General features: G+C 42.1%; 1 protein-coding gene across 1 annotated transcript; it reads left to right on the top strand.

Annotated features, from left to right (window-relative positions):
* The first annotated feature begins 66 nt into the window (after positions 1-66).
* On the top strand, positions 67-7,918 carry LOC125084604 (interferon-induced protein with tetratricopeptide repeats 2-like). The gene is made up of 2 exons (XM_047702120.1): positions 67-309; positions 4,795-7,918. The coding sequence occupies exons 1-2, from the start codon at positions 305-307 to the stop codon at positions 6,143-6,145; spliced, it is 1,356 nt and encodes a 451-aa protein (XP_047558076.1). The 5' UTR covers positions 67-304; the 3' UTR covers positions 6,146-7,918.
* The last annotated feature ends 13,141 nt before the right edge of the window (positions 7,919-21,059 follow it).

The raw sequence follows: 21,059 nt of genomic DNA, 5'->3' as shown, positions 1-21,059 counted from the left end.
GATCTAGGCTGTCACTGTGGTCACAAAGAGGAAGTTCTGACTCACCACAGGGTGGGGGATGGGGGTGCTACAGATGCGGCTCTTACTCAAGATTCATTTCTTCTTAGAGCACTGCTGGTTGTACTTTCCAGTTTCAGTTTCTTTTTCCTAAAGCAAACCGCAGGAAAACACAGCAAAGGAACCAAGAAATGCCCCCATATATACGTCTCCCTAGCATCTCTGGAAGACAGAGCAGCAAGATCTCTGAAGAGCACAGCAGCCTGAGCTACAGCCTTCCAGAACCGCTGAGAAGCGCTCCGCAAACATGAGGTAAATATTCTGCCCTGATCGTGTTGAAAATGTCCAATCACTCTTGCTGTGGAATGCAAATCCCACAGGGCCGTGCTCTGAAAACACAAGTTCCTGATTTGTTTTGCTTTAGTGTCTGTTTGTAGCCTTGCCGTGACTGCTCTGTAGGTCGTGGCTTTGTCTTCCCATTGCCGGCTTGTTTATTTCTGTGATGTTCTCCCCCACACTGTCCAGCTTCCTCAGGGCATCCCTCGTGTCCAGAGGAGGGAGGGAGGAAGAATGGCAGAGGGAGAGATGTTTACCGGCAGGTGCTTCATTTAAAATTGGATCTGGGGCAGGGGGTGGCTCCTGTAGACTGTCCCTTTTGTTTCTTATTTGAAAGGATGAAGCAAGGGGCTTTTAATAAGATTCTTATTTAACAAAGGCTCTGTTTTTAGCAGATAGGGTTAAAATGTACTCCAGGTAGCAACCCCAGCTCATGCTAAGGTGGATTTTACTTTAAATATGTTCATTCATCTCGTATTTGCATCAGGGCTGGTAAAATGTATCCCTTTTTTTCAACAGAAATATATTTTATCCATTCTTTCAACAGAAATATATTTCATCCCAAAATGCTACTGATTGGCTAGAGTCCTTCTCTCTGAAGTATGAATTGGAGGTGGGGTGCTTGGAAAAAACAGCCCCCAACTCTAAAATGCTCTTACACCCCAGAAACATAAGATTGCCCCGGGAGGAGGCAGGGTAGGAAGGGAAATTTTGTTTTCTCCAGTGTGAGGGTGTGGCCAGGTTAGACACCTCAGCCTCAGTCCTGGGAGCTCCAACAAGTGGGGACACCAGCCCTAGCTCTCACTTCCTAGAGGACACATTGCCCTCCTTCTATAAGCTTCCTGATATCTCTTCCTGAAGCGATACATTTTCTGCTACTCCCCATGTCTGCCTGATAAGAAAAAGATCTGATATATTTCCAGATATTTATTTCTAGGGTGACTCAGAATATTTAGAAACCTTGCTCCTATTCCTTGGAACTTTAGTCTTAGAATCTCTCCCTTAATAACACAGACCCACCCAACTCTTTTCTAATTTTCTTTGATCCTTTAGCTATAGGCACTGTCACCAGGCATTGGCCCTGTGCTCTAAGACAGTCATTCTCAAATCTGAGCATGCATAAGATCTACCTGGAGGGCTTGCTAAAGACAACCCCCCCCCCCATTGCAGATTCTGATTTGGTAATCCTTAATTGAGGCCCAAGGATGTGCATTTCTAACAGGCTCCTCGGTGATGCCAGTAATGCCCGAAGACACTGGCAGCAGCATTAGCTCTGAGCCTGGGGAATGGTGTCACTGTGGCTTTTCTGCGAACAAGAAGCAGGGCAACACATTGCTGTGTGTAAACAGTTGGAACTTCTAGAGTCATCAGGTGCATAGGTCTCAGAAGTCTGAGTCCAGGAAGCAAGTGTCTGGAACCAGCTTCTGAATTACTGGTGGAAACAAAAACCCGTAATCACACAGTGAAGTTGGATGCTTTCGAATGGCTGCTCAGAGGGATTCTACCTAAGTGTGTCTAGTAAATGCCTCTCTCCTACAAATACACAACTGTCTATGTGCTTTATATGCTGGAGATAATTTTAACTGGACTCATTCTCTCTGCTTCTTTTATAAAATGAGGACATTGCAGGGAGCCTGGGCAGCTCAGTCAGTTAAGTGTCCGACTCTTGATTTTGGCTCAGGTCATGATCTCAGGGTTATGAGATCGAGACCCATGTTGGGCTCCACACGCTACATGGAGTCTGCTTGAGATTCACTCTCTCCCTCACCCTCTACCACTCACCCCGCTTGCACACTCTCTCAAATAAATCAATAAATCTTTATAAAACATTAAATGAGAAAGTTGCTAAAAAGCTAATTGCTAAGCTTATGCAACCTTACTGAGAAGGAAAATAGATCCGTTTGGACACAAACTTTCCAAGGGGAGGCTGCTGTCATTACAATGCCAGATAGCACTCCAGGCACTCTCCTGGGCGCGCGCGCACACACACACACACACACACAGCCACCCCCATCCCACCCCCCATATTGCATCAAGAGGCTCAGACAACCAGGCTCCTCACTGAGACCTGTCTGGGACTTTGAATAGACAGAGGGTCCTTTCCCCGGCAAAAACTCCTACTCATTTTCCTTCCTCTCTTCTGTTTATTCTACTTGGGGTTAAGTTTCCATCCAATTCAAGTAATAGAAATGAACAGGAAATGATTTAAGGTTTCCGGAATGGCTCACAGGACCCACACACAGGACTAGAGCAACACCAGGCAGGCCAGAACAGGACAATGGAGAGCATCAGGGACCCAGACTCTGCGTCTGCTCCGTTTGCATCTGGGTCACACTCTCTGCTGGCCACACTGCAGACCACGGCCCCTGAGAGCCCTCCAGCACGCATGGTGCTCCTCCTAAGTCCAGACACCTGACTCCTCACCCCCTTCCCCCGTACCCAGCTTCCACTTGAGTTTAGGTGCCCAGCTCTGATCTAATCATCAAATTGGGGGCGGGGGGGTTCCTAAAAAGTGAAAGCTAAGGGGCAGGAAGAAAGTGGGGGAATATAATCTTTCATTTGGACAAGCATTTCAAACATGGTCTTTGCCACATTACATAACTTTCCATATATCTACTGCTTGTCTATGTCAGAATCCATAATAGTTAGAATATCAGCTCCTGATAAAAGGGCTAATTAATATACACCATGAGAAAATGTTTTGAAGTGAGAAAAACAACACTTCAGGGACTCCAATATGTAGACAATGCAGAGAAATTATCTGGGGCAGTTAATGATTTTTAACCTTCTCATCTCTAAAGTTATTCAAAATAAGGTTTCTGTGTGGTGAGTTTTCCTTATTTGTTATTTGATTTGATTTGATTTTTAAGAACCAACGTTGAAGGGAATGGGAAATCTTCCCAGAAGAGTACCTTAAGGGAAAAAGAGCATTTCCCATAAGAAAAGAAGCTAGTGTGAGCCTCCTCCTATAGCTTCAATTCCAACATCCTGCGTGAAAGCAAACCACAGGAGAGGAAAAATAAAATTTCAAAAGATAATTATAGCAACAAAATGCAGAAGTTTTAATAGACCAGCACAATGAGAAATGTTAAAAACAGAAATCACCAGTCTAAGAAATAGCGGTGGGGTGGAGAGGAGAAAAAAAAGATTATATTTTGTTCCAAAATAAAAGTTTAAAACATTGCTAACATATATGATGATAATAAACTTAAGCAGTAGAATAATATAAAAGCAGAGGATATAAGTAAGCATTTAGAATTGTTGAAATATGATTTAAAAGATCAAAATGGAAAAGTTCAGATAAAAGGAGAACAGAGAGGAGCACCTGGGTGGCTCTGTGGGTTAAGCCTCTGCCTTCGGCTCAGGTCACCATCTCAGGGTCTTGGGATCAAGCCCCGCATTGGGCTCTCTGCTCATCAGGGAGCCTGCTTCCTCCTCTCTCTCTGCCTACCTCTCTGCCTACTTGTGATCTCTGTCTAATAAATAAATCTTAAAAAAAAAAAAAAGGAGAACAGAGAATGCCAAATTAATAAAAAGATAAGACAAAACCAATTGGATTTAAAAAAAAAGTTTGGATAACCACAGAAAGTCAGTTAAGGATATATGAAAAGCTCAAATAATAAGACAAGAAATGTAAAGTAATAAGGACAAAAGGACAGATTAAGGGGAACTAAGAAACTGAAAATACAGGAGACAAATGTGGTTGAATTTCAGAGGGATAATGAGATTAAAATCAAGCTGGCAAGACAGGAACAGAATAGACAATTCTAAAGCTAAAATTTTCAAACCAGGAAAGCAAATGCTGGGTAAGATGAAGAACAGGAACATAAAGCAATCAAATAGGCTTTCTTCTTAAAAACTGTGTCAAGTCATGGGTGCCTAGGTGGCTCAGTCGGTTCAGCGTCTGACTGTGGCTCAGGTCATGATCTCCAGGTCCTGGGATGGAGCCCCAGCCCCAAGTCCTTGGGTTCTGCACTCAGCAGGGAGTCTGCTTCTCCCTCTCTCTCCCTCTGCCCCTCCCCTGCCCATGCTGTCTCTATGTCTTTTTCTCATAGAATCTTTAAAACAGAAAACCAAAGCGACACAAAGTCAATCCTCCACTGAAATCTGTCCCCCAAAATGTGCTGCACCTGCATAGACCTTCACGGCAGACAGCAAAGAGCCAGCCCGACCCTCACAAACCGCCCTGTTCGGGGAAAACTAGCTCCCGGGCCTCCAAATCCCACCCCAACCCTTTCTCTAATCCTTCTGCCCCCCACCATCACCCAACCCCTGTGTCCCTGTGCACTTAATGCAGATGCCAAAATATAGAAAAAAATGAAAAGGAAATACTGTTCTCTTCTGGTTGGAGTGAACACCGTCGAAGAGGAGAAGGAGTAGGAAGAGAATTGCACTTGCTCTGCTCCCCGGGAGAACCCATGCCCTGTCTGACAGCCTGCATCTTTCTGTTTTGCCCTCCAGCGAGAGCACCATGACTGCCCTGGAGAGCTGCTTACCGCAGCTGAAATGCCATTTCAACTGGAACTTGGTGGAGGGAGGAGAGTCGCTGGACGAGTTTGAAGACAAGGTGTGTAACGCCACGGAGTTTCAGAACAACGAGTTCAGAGCGACGGTGTTCAACATCCAGGCCTACATTGAGCACCGCAGAGGCCACGGAGAGGCGGCGCTGGAGTGCCTGCGGCAGGCGGAGGAGCTGATCGGGCGGGAGCACCCGGAGCAAGCGGACATCCGAAGTCTGGTCACCTGGGGCAACTTCGCCTGGGTCTCCTACCACCTGGGCAGACACGCAGACGCGCAGATGTATGTGGACAAGGTGAGACGAGTCTGCGCGGAGGCTCGCAGCCCCTACAGAATGGAAAGCCCAGAGCTGGACTTTGAGGAGGGGTGGGCCCGGCTACAGTGTGGAGGGAGGCACAACGAGAGGGCCAAGGTGTGCTTTAAGAAGGCTCTGGAAAAGGAGCCCAAGAACCCGGATTTTGCCTCGGGACTGGCCATCGCCAGCTACCGTCTGGACACCTGGCCACAGCCTCAGAATCCCGTGGACCCTCTGCGGCGGGCCATCCGGCTGAATCCTGACAACCAGTACGCGAAAGTCCTCTTGGCACTGAAGCTTCAGAAGATGAAGGAGGAAGAGGAAGCAGACAGGCTCGTGGAGGAGGCACTGAAGGGAGCCCTGGGGGCGACAGATGTGCTCTGCCAAGCAGCAAAGCTGTATCGGAGGAAAGGGGCCCTGGACCAAGCTGCAGAGCTGCTGAGAAAGGCCCTGGAAGGTTCTCCGGACAGCACCATCCTGCACTGGCGAATCGGCTGCCTCTACAGGACCAAAGTCCTCGAGATGCTCCAGGACCCAGGAAGGAATGAGATGAGCGGCCAAAGGGCAAAGTTACAAGAAACCATAGAACAAGCTGTGTATCATTTAAAAAGAGTGGATGAGGCCAGTGCAGAGCTCCCCTGTGTCTGCTCCTACCTGGCCTGTCTCTACGCGCAGGCAGGTAAGTATGATGCCTCGGAGCATTACTTCCAGAAAGAATTCAGCAAAGAGCTTTCTCCAGGAGCCAGACAAGTGCTCTACCTGCGCTACGGCAACTTCCAGCTGTACCAGCTGAAGTGCGAAGACAAGGCCATCCACTATTTCATACAGGGCATGAAAATCAACCAGGAATCAAAGGAGAAAGAAAAGATGAAAAATAAGCTGCAGAAAATTGCCTGTACCAGGCTTTCTAAAAACGGAACTGATTCCGTGGCTTTGCACCTCTTGGCATTTCTTCAGGAGCTGAATGGAGACATGCGGCCAGCAGAGGAAAACTCCTAGAGGTGTTTGGACTCTGGAAACTTCCTCCATTCAGTATCTTTCACTGAGGAATAAGGAATCAATATATAGTGCTGGCGGGACGATGCAGGGAAGGGAGCAGAAACCCTTCCACCAAGTGGGTATTCATGATATGGGACAACTTTACAGCAGCATAGGCGTGGACTGAGCTGCTGGCCATGGGTCTGCACCGGGTTTGGGGAGGATACCTGCTGGGTATCACACATGAATTGCCCAGGGAGTTCTGGGACAGGGACTAGATTGGAGCGGGGAGGGGGGGGAGGGTCACAGGGCTTGGTTAGGGGGCTACTTCCCAGATGACCTCTTGCATTTTTTTTTTTTTTTTTTTTTGCATTGTGATATTCCCTTAGTCATCCTCGTCTCTGGGTTTAGATAAAGCAGCCAGATCCCTCACATCTGAAACAGTGTGGTCCGTTTTTGCAATGTTTTTCCACCCTTGGAATCATTTTAGATCTTGTGCAGTTTGGCCCTGCAGAGACACTAATGTGTCCATTCAAAGGCGGGGGGACCAAAGCCTCCATAGGGCTGGGTATCTTCTCTCCCTCACTTCTGCTTCCTCCCCAGATAGTCCTCAGTCTAGACTGTCTATACATCCTGAGTTCAATTGCCCCATTAACTGAGGTGGGAACATAGTTTGAAAACAAGAGAGCAGAGAACAGGTTGAATTTGGAGAGAGCACAACCAAGACGAGCAGTGGGGCCAGGCCGTCAGGGTACAAGGGTTTCAGGAGGCACGTGGGAAGATTTCACATCCATTCTAGCCTCCCCGGATTACAGCATGCCAAGAATAAAAAGAATAAATAAAAACTTTAAAACGTGTGTAAAAAAAAATAAATGTCATGCCAGTAGGGACAGGGATTGAGCAGACAAAAGAGAGAGAGAAAAAATGCTGGTTTGTCCTTGCAGACTATAAATCCACTGAGAAAAAAAATCTCATTTTCTTGGCCAGTTTTAGGAAAATTTCCTTGTATGACGAAGACTTGCTTTGTTCAAAAAGGCTTGGATGAGCACAGGCCCACAGTAAGAGAAAAACAGCAGAACAGAAGGCTCATTTGGACACCAAGGACCTAGCAAAAGGTCTTACGAAATGACATCACTAATAGAGAATTTTTCCCCCAATTATACTGCTGTAAGTTAGGTGATATAAAACTTCTTTTCACCCTGAAAATCTTCAAGGAAACCACAAAATTCATGGTTTGCTTGGAGTGATTGGGGTTTTCTAGGTAAATACTGAATAGTCCATGAGATCAGGATCAGTGCGAACCAAACCAGAGTCAGGTGACCCAGCATGAAACAGACCCTCAGTCATCCTCTGGGTTGCAAAATATTTGCCTGTTCAGATTAATTTAAAATTAAATAGTGGTTACCAGGAGCTGGGGGTTGGGGAAGTGGGAGAGATGTTGTTTAAAGGTACAAACTCACAACTAGTAAATAAATCCTGGAGATCTAAGGTATAGTATCATGAATATAGACAACAATATTGTATTCTAATCATCAAACCTGCTAAGAGGCTTGATCTTGATTATTCACACCAAAGAAAAGAAATGATAATTACATGACATGAGAGAGGTGGTAACTATTGCTACAATAACTGTTGCTACAATCATAATATATAAATGTATCAAATCAACATTAAATTCGCACAGTATTGTATGTGAAATGTATTTCAATAAATTGATGCATAGTATGGATTCCTGGAAAAAGCCACAGATTTAATGAATAAATAACTTGTAGGTGATGGAACATAAAAGAGTGTTCTTGGTTTTGTTTTTGTGTTTGAAATTCTGCACCGTGAGTCTTGTGGACCCAGCTACTAATTAATGAAACATTATATTGGTTGCAAACTGCCTCCATATAACCCAGACTGGTCTAGCATTATAACCACTGAATGGAACAGACTTTTTTTCCCCTAAGCCTTAGGAATCCAGGACTCTAGCTTACGCCCTGACACCTGACACCTAGGACCGTGCACCCTCACGTGCACGAACCCCTGCCCCCACACTGAGAATGGGCGGGCTGCTTCTCTTCTCTCTGTTAGGCCTTATTAACACCATGTGTTTCCATCTGCATCCTGACCTCCATTGTGAGAATGAGGCAGTGTCACCCATTCTGTTATCTGCCTCATTCTGGAGGCAATTCAAATGCATGTTGGAGAGTTTTTTCCTATTAGTCAGAAAATAGAGACAAATAGCCCTGAAGTCTCTCTCACTTTCTGAGAATTGTCTATGGAAAATACGATTCACACCACCTGCAAAGGTAAACTCATCCCATTGGACCGAATGGGACAAGCGTATGTCTTAGGGAAAGATTTAGCTTCCTTATTCTGGGCTCTGGTGCCTGGGGAGGAAAACCGGGGGTATTCTGAGTGGAAGGTAAGAGAGGCAGGTACGCTGACCTTGAGAGAGGACCACCCGGCCCCTGTAGAGAGCTGAAGAAGTCCGCCCAGCTGTACACAATCTTGCCCATGCAGTAAAACCCTTGCTAGAAGAGGTTCCTGAAAGGAAAAAGGTGGAAAGAATAGGGAGGAGACAGACGACATAGTACACTCAGTTTTTATTTGAGGACTTAAAGCCCACAAAAATGATTAGAAAATAATAAACAAAATTGTGTTTATAGCCCAGGTCTCCTGAAATCTTACTATCCAGGAACAATGAATAGATCCACGTTAACTGGGATGACCCGTCATTCCTGGGTTCTTAGTCTCTTAGCCATTTCTCAGTGCATGACATTTGACTCCCCTCAGATACCCACCCAGGAAAAAACAAGCCCCTGGTAGGCGTGTCCCGGGTGTTGATGAACAAGTCGGTCAGAATGAACTGATCACATCTGTTACATGCGGGCTTGGCACCCCTGTGCGCTAATGTCCTCCGCCCACAAAACTGCTTCAAAATGTCTCATCACTCTCTACATCTGATTGCCACCTTGAGAGTCCTGATGTCCTGGCAAAGATGGTCTCAAATATGTTAGCGCCCGTGAGAGAGTGAGGAGAATTTCTCGCATCTGGTGAGAATTTCTCCAAGTGGCACTGAGTACTGATTTGCCAGCCTCGGAGTCCTCTGTGAGACATTTCTCAGCTCCCGCCCGTAGACCCTTTTACCACCGAGCTCAGAGACAGTCCCCAAGGGCAGCAGACCTCAAGTCACGGTCACTGTTTATCTTTCTTCCTACTTCCTGCCAAGTGACTTTCACAATCTGTGCCCAGCGTAACACGTACACAATCAACCTCAGAGGCCAACCTGGGCAATGTGGGTTCTACCCAGAGACCACGTGTTCCTGGATCCCCCCGCTTTCCTCCACCATTTCCCCCATCACCTAGTTTTGGGAAGGGAGTCATGTGGTTTGACTAATAATTAAGCTATTTTCCTGTGGTTTACAGTGCAACTGCTTCTTGCTGGGATCTGTACTTTCCTGGGAGACTGCAAGAGGGAAACTAAAATCCTTCATGTAATACAGTTCAGCGACTCTGACAACAGTTTGGCAGCTCCCGGAATGTTAAACGTGGTGCTACCACTCCTAGGAATATACCCAAGAGAAAGGAAAACACGTTCCCATCAACTTGTACATGAGTGTTCATAGCAGCATTATTCATAATAGCCAAAAAGCAGATTCATCGACGAATGAGTTGACCTATTAAGTAAGGGATATTCTCCCAGTGGAATATTACTCAGCAGTACAAATAAGTGTAGTACTTACTGCATTTATTCCAAAGAAATGTAGCACTGATACACGTTACAAGATAGAAGAACCTTGAAAACATTATGCTAAATGAAAGAGCCAACCACAAAAGGTCTATGGATATGAAAAGTTCAGAGAAGGCAAATACAGAGAGAGACAGTAGACAGGGGTCGCCTGGGGCTGGGGTGAGTGGCAGGATCACAGGTGTCAGGAAAGGGGTGTGGAATTGTATTTTGGGAGTGATGGGAATCTTCTAAAACTTACTGTGGTGATGGTTGCACAGCTCTGGGAAACGCTGAAAGCTACTGAATTGGACCCTTTAAGTGGGTGAACTGCACAGTATATAGATTATATTTCAATGTAACTATTAAAAAATCATAATAGCCAAAAAGCAGATTCGACTGATGAACAGACTCTTGTTCCAAATGAACATAAAGAAAGCCAGCTCTTCTGTTGCCTTCTATTTTAACCTCTAGGTTCGGTTTCATTGTATCGTACCCTTCTTATTACTAGCATTTAAAATGCTGTTACTGACTTTATATTCAAAAGACAGGTTGGACAACTCCCATATCCTGTTGTCTGGGTATGTATGGGTATGAAAATCTAGTCCTGTATCATTTTATCTTTAAACACTGGTACCGAACAACCATTCATGGGCAAGTTGGCTCCAAAGGAGAGTCCAAATGCAGAAGGAAGTTTGGCTTAGTGTAGAAATCTAACTCTACGTGCTTACAGATATAAGAGGACTGTGCAGGGGCGCCTGGGTGGCTCAGTTGGTTAAGCGACTGCCTTCGGCTCAGGTCATGATCCTGGAGTCCTGGGATCGAGTCCCACTTCGGGCTCCCTGCTCAGCGGGGAGTCTGCTTCTCCCGCTGACATCTCTCCTCTCATTCTCTCTCTCTCTCTCCCTCTCAAATAAATAAATAAAATCTTAAAAAAAAAAAAAAGAGGACTGTGCATTTCTTAATTTGCAGAATGTTACTTGACCACCATATGCAACTGTTGCGAATACTATATGGATTCATGAGTACTTCTTGAACCAGGAATTAGAATAAGAAGAGAAGCCAGGAGAGAGGCAGCCAGTACTAATGCACTGGAAAATAATTCTTCATTTGGGCTAAGAGGAAAGCTTTGAGCAGATGGATAAATTTGCCTTTTCTCTAATCTAACCACTTCTGTTGCGGAGCTCCTCCCTGCACTCCAAACCCGGCGTGTGTCTCTCAAATCAGCACCCTCCCAACACAGAAACTCGCACAATACAACTTCTTTCCTCTCTGAACGAAGAAGGTGAGACACAGAGATGCATTTCCCCTGGGCTGGATGTTGAGGTTGTGCAAATCCTGCTCTGCGGGGATTAAGAACCAGATTCTGAGCAGCAGAGATGCCGTGTCTTCTTTTAAAAATTTACATTTTTTGTGGGTATCTATGAAATGTGGGACCTTGTAAAGCATAAGGACAAAGTCAGGGGCCCCTCTTCCCTCAGTCTAAGGGTAGTATTGATACCGTCTATAGTACCACAAGAATTTATACCATTTATAAATGTATGTCCCTTTATGACAACAGGATAACAAATTGTGAAGTAAGAGAACCAATTAGAATTACAGACTTATCCAAGTTGCAGGTTTCTCTCATTAGATATCATCTCTGGACTCACAATACCTCATGATACTCCTATTGTTGGGAAAATCATCCGTCCCAGCCATCTGTTGGGAAAATCATTGTCTGCTTTCTATAGTTTCAAGAATGGAGGAAGCCTTTCTCCTATCTATCACCTGCCCATTCTTTCACCAAATCAACTATGAGAACTATACTCCCTAGGTTTTTATGATTATATACATCATGGGTAGAAGTTTTAGAAAAATTAAAAAAAAAACCCTCTCAGAATAATATCACTCCTTCAGAGCCTAAAGCATTAATACATGAATTTCTAAGACAGCCATTAAACAATATTACATGGGTTACTATTCCCATTATACAGCTGGGAAAACTAAAGGATTGCCCTAGACCTCACAGATCTAAACTGCACTCCGGGGCCTAGCGTTCCATATTTGGTGTGGGTCAAAGAAAGGAAATTCAGACTCAGTGATTTGACTCATGGATCATCCCACAGGTCGTAAACTGAATACGCAAAATTAATCCAGGTCTCCCGTTGCAAATTGACTCCCACAGGAAAATTTATTGCAAGAGACTACTTTTTACCAAATATTTCTGGATAGTCTTTCATATCATGTGGTCCCAGAAACCCCTGTATCAGAATCTCCTGCAGACTCTATTAAAAATGCAGTTTCTAGGAGTTCTTGGGAGTCAGGTCCAAGACGCAAGAATGCAGGAAGACCCCGAACTCACTTTCTCCACCAGAATATATATCAAATTACACCTAACAATCGAACAATTTCCCCTGAAGTACTGAGGGCTGACTGAAGAGCTACTGAACAACCAAAGGCAGAGAAGAGCAAGAGACATTGGAAGGAAGGGAACCCCCGACCCCAACCCCCATGCTGTCAGCAGCCGCGGGGAAAGAGGGAAAGAGGGACAGAGAACACATCCCTCTGTCCTGGGGCACAGAAAGAGGCTGTGGTTTAAAAAAGCAACTAACAGGGCGCCTGGGTGGCTCAGTGGGTTAAGCCTCTGCCTTCAGCTCAGCTCATGATCTCAGGGTCCTGGGATCGAGTCCCACATTGGGCTCTCTGCCCCGTAGGGAGCCTTCTTCCTCCTCTCTCTCTGCCTGCCTCTCTGCCTACTTGTGATCTCTGTCTGTCAAATAAATAAATAAAATCTTAAAAAAAATAAAAAATAAAAGAGCAACTAACATATGGAAGAGACAAGGCGAGATGGCCCAGGAGCAGAGGAGCTGGGAGAACACTCTGGGGTAGAGGGACAACCATCATACGGTTTATGGTTTATGCTCTCACCCCACCTTAAGGCAGAGTCTGGACTCCATCACAGGCAGGTCCAGCTGTCACAGGGAGTTCGTAACCTCAACAAGCCCAGGGTCCACAAGCCCACACCAGCTCTGGTCTCACTGAGACACAGAAAAAAATGCCAGAGTTTATAAAAGCCAAAGAACTGTGGGGTTGCTCTCTCCTCCTCCATCTTAAAAGCCCAGAGTGGAACAGGGTCTCGATGCTGTAATTGGTGGGTCTAGTCTCCACAGAGAGATTGTAACCTTACCAACATCTGTGTTGCTGGGAGACAGAAAATAAGCTATGGCGTATTTTTTCTTTTTATGTTTTGTTTTGGTTTTAATTAAAATTTTTTTCTTAATTTGTATTTTATCTTACTTTTTCATTTTTTTAAATTTGTCTTGTCTTATTTTAATTTGTGTTATTTTTGGTTTGGTTTTGTTCTCATTTGTTGTGTTTTTTTTTTCCTTTTCTGCTTTTTTCTTTTTTCCATTCTTCTTTTCTTTTCTTCTTCTAATCTTATTCTTAATCTTATTCTTATCATTATCATTATTTTCTTTCTGTAGAAAACCACTATTTTTTTCTTCCAAGATTTTATTTAAATTTTGTGTGAAATTCTTTAACATACAGAGTAGTATTGGTTTCAGGAGTGGAATTTAGTGATTCATCACTTACATAACAACACCCAGTACTCATCCCAACACATGCTCTCCTTAATACCCATCACCCTTTTAGTGCACCCCCCATCCTCCTCCCCTCCGGCAACCCTCAGTTTGTTCTCCTTAGTTAAGAGTCTCTTGTGGTTTGCCTCTCTCTCTGTTTTTATCTTATTTTATTTTTATTTTTCTTCCCCTATGTTCATCTTAAATCCCACACATGAGTGAAATCATATCGTATTTGTCTTTCTCTGACTGACATTTCTAAAAAGCCACTGTTTAAGACAATGACTAACATATACAGCCACAGCTCCAGCCAGCCAGAAAAAGCCACCAAGCACATAATCTACAAAGGGGACATTATTGACAAGACTATGCCTTCAAGTTTAGTCCTAATCCACAGACATAAGGTCAAGCAAAATGGGGAGACTGAGGAATATGCTCCAAAAAAGGAAAAAAAAAAAGAACAAGAAAAAAAACTCAGGATAAGAACTAGGTAAAACAGGGATAAGAAACATGCTTGATAAAGAATTTTTAAAAAATTTTTTAAGTAGCTCTAACATGGGGCTTGAACTCATGACCCTGAAATTGAGGGTCACATGCTCTACTGACTGAGCCAGGTAGGTATCCCACCTAATAAAGAATTTAGAGTAATTATTGTGAAGATGCTTACTGGGTTGGAGAAAAGAATGGAAGAGCTCAGCGAGACCTTCAATAGAAAGGTAGAAAACCTTAAAAAGAACTAGTCAGAGCTGAAGAATACAAGAACTGAAATATAAAACACACCACAGAGCATCAGCCATACACGAGAGTATTCAGGACAAGATATCTGCCATCTAGAACACAGGGTAATGGAGAGCGCACAGGCTGCATGGCAAAACAAAAAAATGATTTTAAAAAAATGAGGAAAAATGAAGAGATCTCTCAGACAATATCAAGTAAACAAATATTCACAATACGGTGATCCCAGAAGAAATAAGAGAGAGAGGTGTGAAAACCTACTTGGAAGAAATAATAGCAGAAAACCTTCCTAACCTAGAGAAGGAAACAGCCAAGTCCAAGAAGCACAGAGATTTCCAAACAAGATGAACCCAAGAAGGTCCATAATACCTAAAATGTCAAAGGATAAAGATAAGAAGAGAATCTTAAAAGCAGCTGGAGAGAAACAAAAAGTTACCTACAAGGGATAACCTATAAGGTGATCAGGGGATGTTTCAGCAGCAGTTTTGCAGGCCAGAAGGGAGTGGCATGATATATTCAAAGTGCTGAAGGGAAACACCTACAACCAAGAATACTCTACCCAGCAAGGTTATCATTCAGATTTGAAAGTGAGATAAAGAGTTTCCCTGGACAAAAAGATAAAGAAGTTTATCAGTAGGAAACCAGCCTAACAGGAAATGTTAAAGAGACTTCTTTAAGTGGAAAGGAAATGACTGTGATTAGACATAAGAAAATTATGATTAAAAGATGTAAAATATGGGGCACCCGGGTGGTTCAGTGGGTTAAAGCCTCTGCCTTCAGCTCGGGCCATAATCCCAGGGTGCTGGGATTGAGCCCTGCATTGGGCTTTCTGCTCAGCAGGGAGCCTGCTTCCTCCTCTCTCTCTCTGCCTGTCTCTCTGCCTACTTGTGATCTCTGTCAAATAAATAAATAAAATCTTAAAAAAAAAAAGATGTAAAATATGACAACGTATACATAAAATGTAGAAAAGGGAAGAAAAAGTGATAAAGAAAAAAGAAAAAAGAGTTTTTCTTTCTTTTTTTTTCCAGAATGTGTTTGAACTTAAATGACCACCAAATTAATATAGACAGCTATTTACTTAGGATGTTATATGTGAACTTTATTGTAGCCACAAACACAAAACTTATGATAGATACACAAACAAAAAAGAGAAAGATAGCCAAACATTACACTATAGAAACTTATCATCCACAAAGAAAGAGAAAGAGAAGAAGGAACAAAGAAAATCTATAAAAACACCCAGAAGACAAATTTCAAAATGGCAATAAGTACAGACCTGTCAATAATTACTTAAATGTAAATGGCCTAGGGGCACCTGGCTGGCTAAGTCAGTACAGTGGGTGACTCTTAACATTAGGGTCATGAGATTAAGCCCTATGTTAGGTGTAGAAACTACTTAAATATAAATGGCCTAAATGCTGTCAAAAGACATAGGAGGGTAGAGTGGATAAAAAAATAAGACCCACCTATGTCACCTATAAGAGACTCACCTCAAACCTAAAAACACATACAGACTGAAAGGGAAGGGATGGAAAAACATTCACCATGCAAATGGAAGAAGAAGGGAAAAAAAAAGGCAAAATAGCAATACTTATATCAGATAAAACAAACTTTAAAATAAAGACTGCAGGGGTGCCTGGGTGGCTCAGTGTGTTAAAGCCTCTGCTTTCGGCTCAGGTCATGATCTCAGGGTCCTGGGATCGAACCCCACATCAGGCTCTCTGCTCAGCAGGGAACCTGCTTCCTCCTCTCTCTCTGCCTGCCTCTCTGTCTGCTTGTGATCTCTGTCTGTCAAATAAATAAATAAAATCTTTAAAAATATATAATAAAATAAAATAAAGACTGCAAAAACAAACCAAAAAAGACTCTAACAAGAAAAAGAAGGGCATTACCTAATGATAAAAGGATCAATTCAACAAAAGGATATAACAATTGTAAATATCTACACACCCACTGGAGGACCTAAACACATAAAGCAAATATGAATGGACATAAAGAGAGAATTGATGGCGATACAATAATATCAGGAGACTTTAACACTCCACTCACATCAAAGGATAAATCATCCAGACAGAAAATCAATAAGGAAACAATGTCTTTGAATGATGGACATATTATGTCACATGGACATAACAGGTATACACATACAGAATATTCCATCCAAAAACATGCCTTACATGTAAGGCATTAAACAAGCCTCGATCAATTTAAGAGGACTGAAATCATATCATACATCTCTTCTAACCACAATGGTATGAGACTAGAAATCAACCACAAGAAAAAAGCTGGGAAAACCACAAACACATGGAGATTAAACAATATGACACCAAACAACAAATGAGTCAACAAAGAAATCAAAGAAGAAATAAAAGAAATACATGGAGACAAATGATAATGAAAACACAGTCGTCCAAAATCTTTGGGGGATAGTAAAAGCAGTTCAGAGATACAGGCCTACCTCAAGAAACAAGAAAAAACTCAAAGAACGTAACCTTACACCTAAAGGAACTAGAAAAATAAGTACAAAACCCAAAGTAAGTAGAAGAAAGGAAATAATAAAAATCAGAGTAGAAATAAATGACACAAAGACTAAAACGACAATAGAGAAAATCGATAAAATTAAGAGCTGGTTCTTCAAGAATGTAAACAAAATTGACAAACCCTGAGACCTATCAAAAAGAGAAAGTACCCAAATAAATAAAATTAAAAATGAGAGGGACATCATGACTCACGTCACGGAAGTACAAAGGATTATGAGAGAACACTATGAAAAATTACATGTTAACAAACTGGACAACCTATTAGAAATGGATAAATTCCTAGAAACATACAATCTTCCAAAACTGAACCAAGAATAGAAAATCTAAACAGATCAATTATAAGTAACAAAATTGAATTGGTAATCAGAAAACTACCAAAAAGTAAAAGTCCAGGACAGGATGGATTCAGAGGGAAATTTACCAGATATTTAATCAAGAATTAAAACTTACTCTCCTCAAACTATTCCAAAAAAATAGAAGAGGAAGTAATGCTTCCAAATATATTCTGTGAGGCCATGATTAGCCTGACACCAAAGCCAGAGAAAGACACCACAAAAAAAAAAAAACAACAACAACAACAAAAAAAAACAAAACTGTAGGCTAATATACCTTATGAACATAGCAGCAAGAATCCTCAACAAAATATTAGCAAAATGCTTACAACAATACCTTAAAAAGATCACTCACCATGATCTGGTGGAAGTTATTCCAGGGAGGCAAGGATGGCTCATACTCAGAAATCAATTAACACCATACACCATATCAACAAAATGAAGAATAGAAATCATCTGACCATCTCAACAGATGCAGAAAAAGCATTTGCAAGATTCAACATCCATTCATGATAAAAACTCTCAACAGAGTGGGTTTGGAAGGAATATACCTTAGCATAGTAAAGGCCATATATGAAAAACCCATAGCTTGCTTACATCATACTTAATGGTGAAAAACTGAGAGCTTTCCCTCCAAGGTCAGGAACAAGACAAGGATGTCTACTCTCACCTCTTTTACTTAACATAATACTGGAAGTCCTAGCCACAGCAATCAGACAAGTAAAAGAAATAAGAGGCATCCACGTTGTTAAGAAGAAGTTAAACTCTCGCTATTTGCAGATGACACGATACGATACATAGAAAATTCTAAAGACTCTGCAGAAAAACTACTAGAAGTAATCAACAAATTCAGTAAAGTGGCAGGATACGAAATTAATACAGAAATGGATGGAGCTTCTACACCCAAATAACAAAGTAGCAGAAAGGGAAATTTTTTTAAAAAATCTAAAATTGCATCAAAAAGAATAAAATACCTAGGAATAAACTTAACCAAAGATGTGAAAGACCCATACTCTGAAAACTATAAAACACTGATGAAAGAAACTGAAGATGACACCAACAAATGGAAAGACATTACATGCTCCTGGATTGGAAGAATTAACATGGTTAAAATGTCCACATTACCCAAAGCAATCTACAAATTCAATGCAAGCCCTATCAAAATATCAACAGCATTTTTCTTTCTTTTTTTTTAAGATTTTATTTATTGGGGCGCCTGGGTGGCTCAGTGGGATAAAGCCTCTGCCTTCGACTCAGATCATGATCTCAGGGTCCTGGGATTGAGCCTCACATTGGGCTCTCTGCTCAGCAGGGAGCCTGCTTCCTTCTCTCTCTCTGCCTGCCTCTCTGCCTGCTTGTGATCCCTATCTGTTAAAGGAATAAGTAAAATCTTTTAAAAATATTTTTTATTTATTTATTTGAGAGAGAAGGAGGGAGGGAGGGAGAGAAAACATGAGCAGGGGAGGGGTAGAGGGAGAAGCAGACTCCTCACTAAACAGGGAGCCTGACACTGGGCTCTATCCCAGGCCCCTGGAATGATCACCTGAGCCGAAGGCAGACATTTAACTAACTGAGCCACAACAGATGCATCCCCCGTCCCAAATGTCAGCTTTCACAAAACTAAAATAAATATTACTAAAATTTGTGTGGAACCACAAAAGACTCCAAAGACCCAAAACAATCCTGAGAAAGAACAAAGTTGGAGGTACCACAATACCAGATTTCAAGATCTACTATAAATCTATAGTAATCCAAAGAGTGTGTCACAAAAATAGACACATAGACCAATGGAAGAGAAATGAGACCTCAGAAATAAATCCACAATTATATGGTCAATTAATCCATAACAAAGGAGGCAAGAATATTATACAATGGGGAAAAGACAGTTTCTTCAACAAATGGTGCTGGGAAAACTGGACGGCTACTTACAAAAAAGTGAAGCTGGACCACCTACTATATACAAAAATGAACTGAAAATGGATTAAAGACCTAAAGGTGAGAACTGAAACCATAAAAACCCTAGAATAGAGCAAAGGCAGTAGTTTCTCTGACATCAGCCACAGCAACATTTCCTTGATATGTCTCCTAATGCAAGGGAGACAAAAGCAAAAATAAACTCTTGGAACTACATCAAAATTAAGCGTTTTTGACATAGCAAAGGAAACCATCAACAAAACAGAAAGATGACCTACTGAATGAGAGAAGACATTTGCAAATGCTATATCTAATAATGGGTTCATATCCAAAATATATAAAGAACTTACACAACTCAATACTGAAACATTACACAATCCAATTAAAAAATGGTCAGAAGACCTGAACGGCATTTTCCCAAAGAAGACACACAGATGGCTGACAGATACATGAAAAGATGCTCAACACCACTAGTCAGGGAAATGCAAATCAAAACCACAATGGAAAATCACCTAATACCGGTTAGAATGGCTAAAATCAAAATGACAAGAAATAACAAGTGTTGGTAAGGATGTAGAAACAAAGGAACCCTTGTGCACCACCGGTGGGAATGTAAACTGGTACAATCACTGTGGAAAACAGTATGGCATTTCCTCAAAAAATTAAAAGTAAGATAGTATGTGATCTAATAATTCCACTACTGGATATTTACCCAAAGAAAATGAAAACACTAAATCAAAAAGACAAATGCATCCCCGTTTACTGCAGCATTATTTATAATAGCCAAGATATGGAAGCAACCTGAGTGTCCATCATTAGATGAATGGATAAGGAAGATGTGTACACACACACACACACACACGCACACACACACACACACACACACAGAAGAATATCAAATAGCCACAAAAAAGGATGAGATCGTGCCACCCAAGACAACATGGATGGACCTAGAAGGTATTATGTGAAGTGAAATCATCAGACTTAGACAAATACCATATGATTTCACTCATAAGTGGAAACTTAAAAAAATGAACAAATGAGAAGTAGAATCGGGACTATAAACACAGAGAACAATTGATGATTGTCAGAGAGGAAGGAGGTGGGAGGTTGGGCCAAACAGGTGACAGGGAGAGGGAGACACAGCCTCCAGGTACGGAATGCGTAAGTCACGTGAATAAAAAGCAGAGCATAAGGAATACGGTCAGTGACTCTGTCATGCAAGTTAATGGGACACGTGGCAGCCACACTTGTAAGCATAGCAGAATGTGTGCATTTGTCAAATCAGAGTTGTACATCTGAAACTAATGAATATTGTGTGTCATCTACACTAAAAAAAAGTTTTGGGGGTCCCTGGGTGGCTGAGTCGGCTGAGTGGTCGACTCCTGACTTCGGCTCAGGTCATGATCTCAGGGTCGTGAGATCAAGCCCCACATGGGGCTCTGCACTGGGCGTGGAGCCTTCTTGGGATTCTCTCTCTCCCTCTCTCTCTGCCCCTCACACCCAGTGCTCAATCTCTCTCTCTAGGAAAAAAAAAAAAGTTTTTGATTTTGAGAGAAAAGTCAATTGAATATGTCATGTTTACAAAATGCCTTGAAAGTAATACCTTGATTGGCATTTGATTCAATACTAGGGATTCATTACTACGGATAGTCAAGGTGACACACAAACACTGTAACATTTATATTTTGTGTTTCCTCATTCTAGGTTTTTCACTAAATTTTTCTTTTTCATTTTCAATTAAAAAACAAGTTATTTAAAAAACATTTTTTTGTGTCTTGTACCTGTATGATTTTATTGTATTTAATATTTTATTTGTTTGTTTGTTTGTTTTCAAACAAGGTAAATAAAACAAAATGTTCACCTGCAAGAAAAAAGCCGTTTCCTGGGACTTGCCCTAGATTTACGCTCAGATTCCTGGGAGTGCTTTCACATTTTTTCCAACTGTAAGTTTCAGGGTCATGTTTCGAAACGACATGCTTTGACTGAATCAGCCCAGATTTCCACATTAAGTTTTCTTTTCCTCCTCTTGAACTCAGTCAGTTTCACTTTCCATTTCCCCTCCCTGTCACTGAGGTAATTGCGGAAGCTGGGAGAAAACATCAGCTGAGGTCCCTCCCACCCCCACCATCCCTC

The sequence above is a fragment of the Lutra lutra genome, chromosome 14 (genome assembly GCF_902655055.1).
Source record: "Lutra lutra chromosome 14, mLutLut1.2, whole genome shotgun sequence".
Taxonomy (NCBI): domain Eukaryota; kingdom Metazoa; phylum Chordata; class Mammalia; order Carnivora; family Mustelidae; genus Lutra; species Lutra lutra.
The sequence above is the reverse complement of the archived record's forward strand: the minus strand, read 5'-3'. Positions and strand labels throughout refer to the sequence as shown.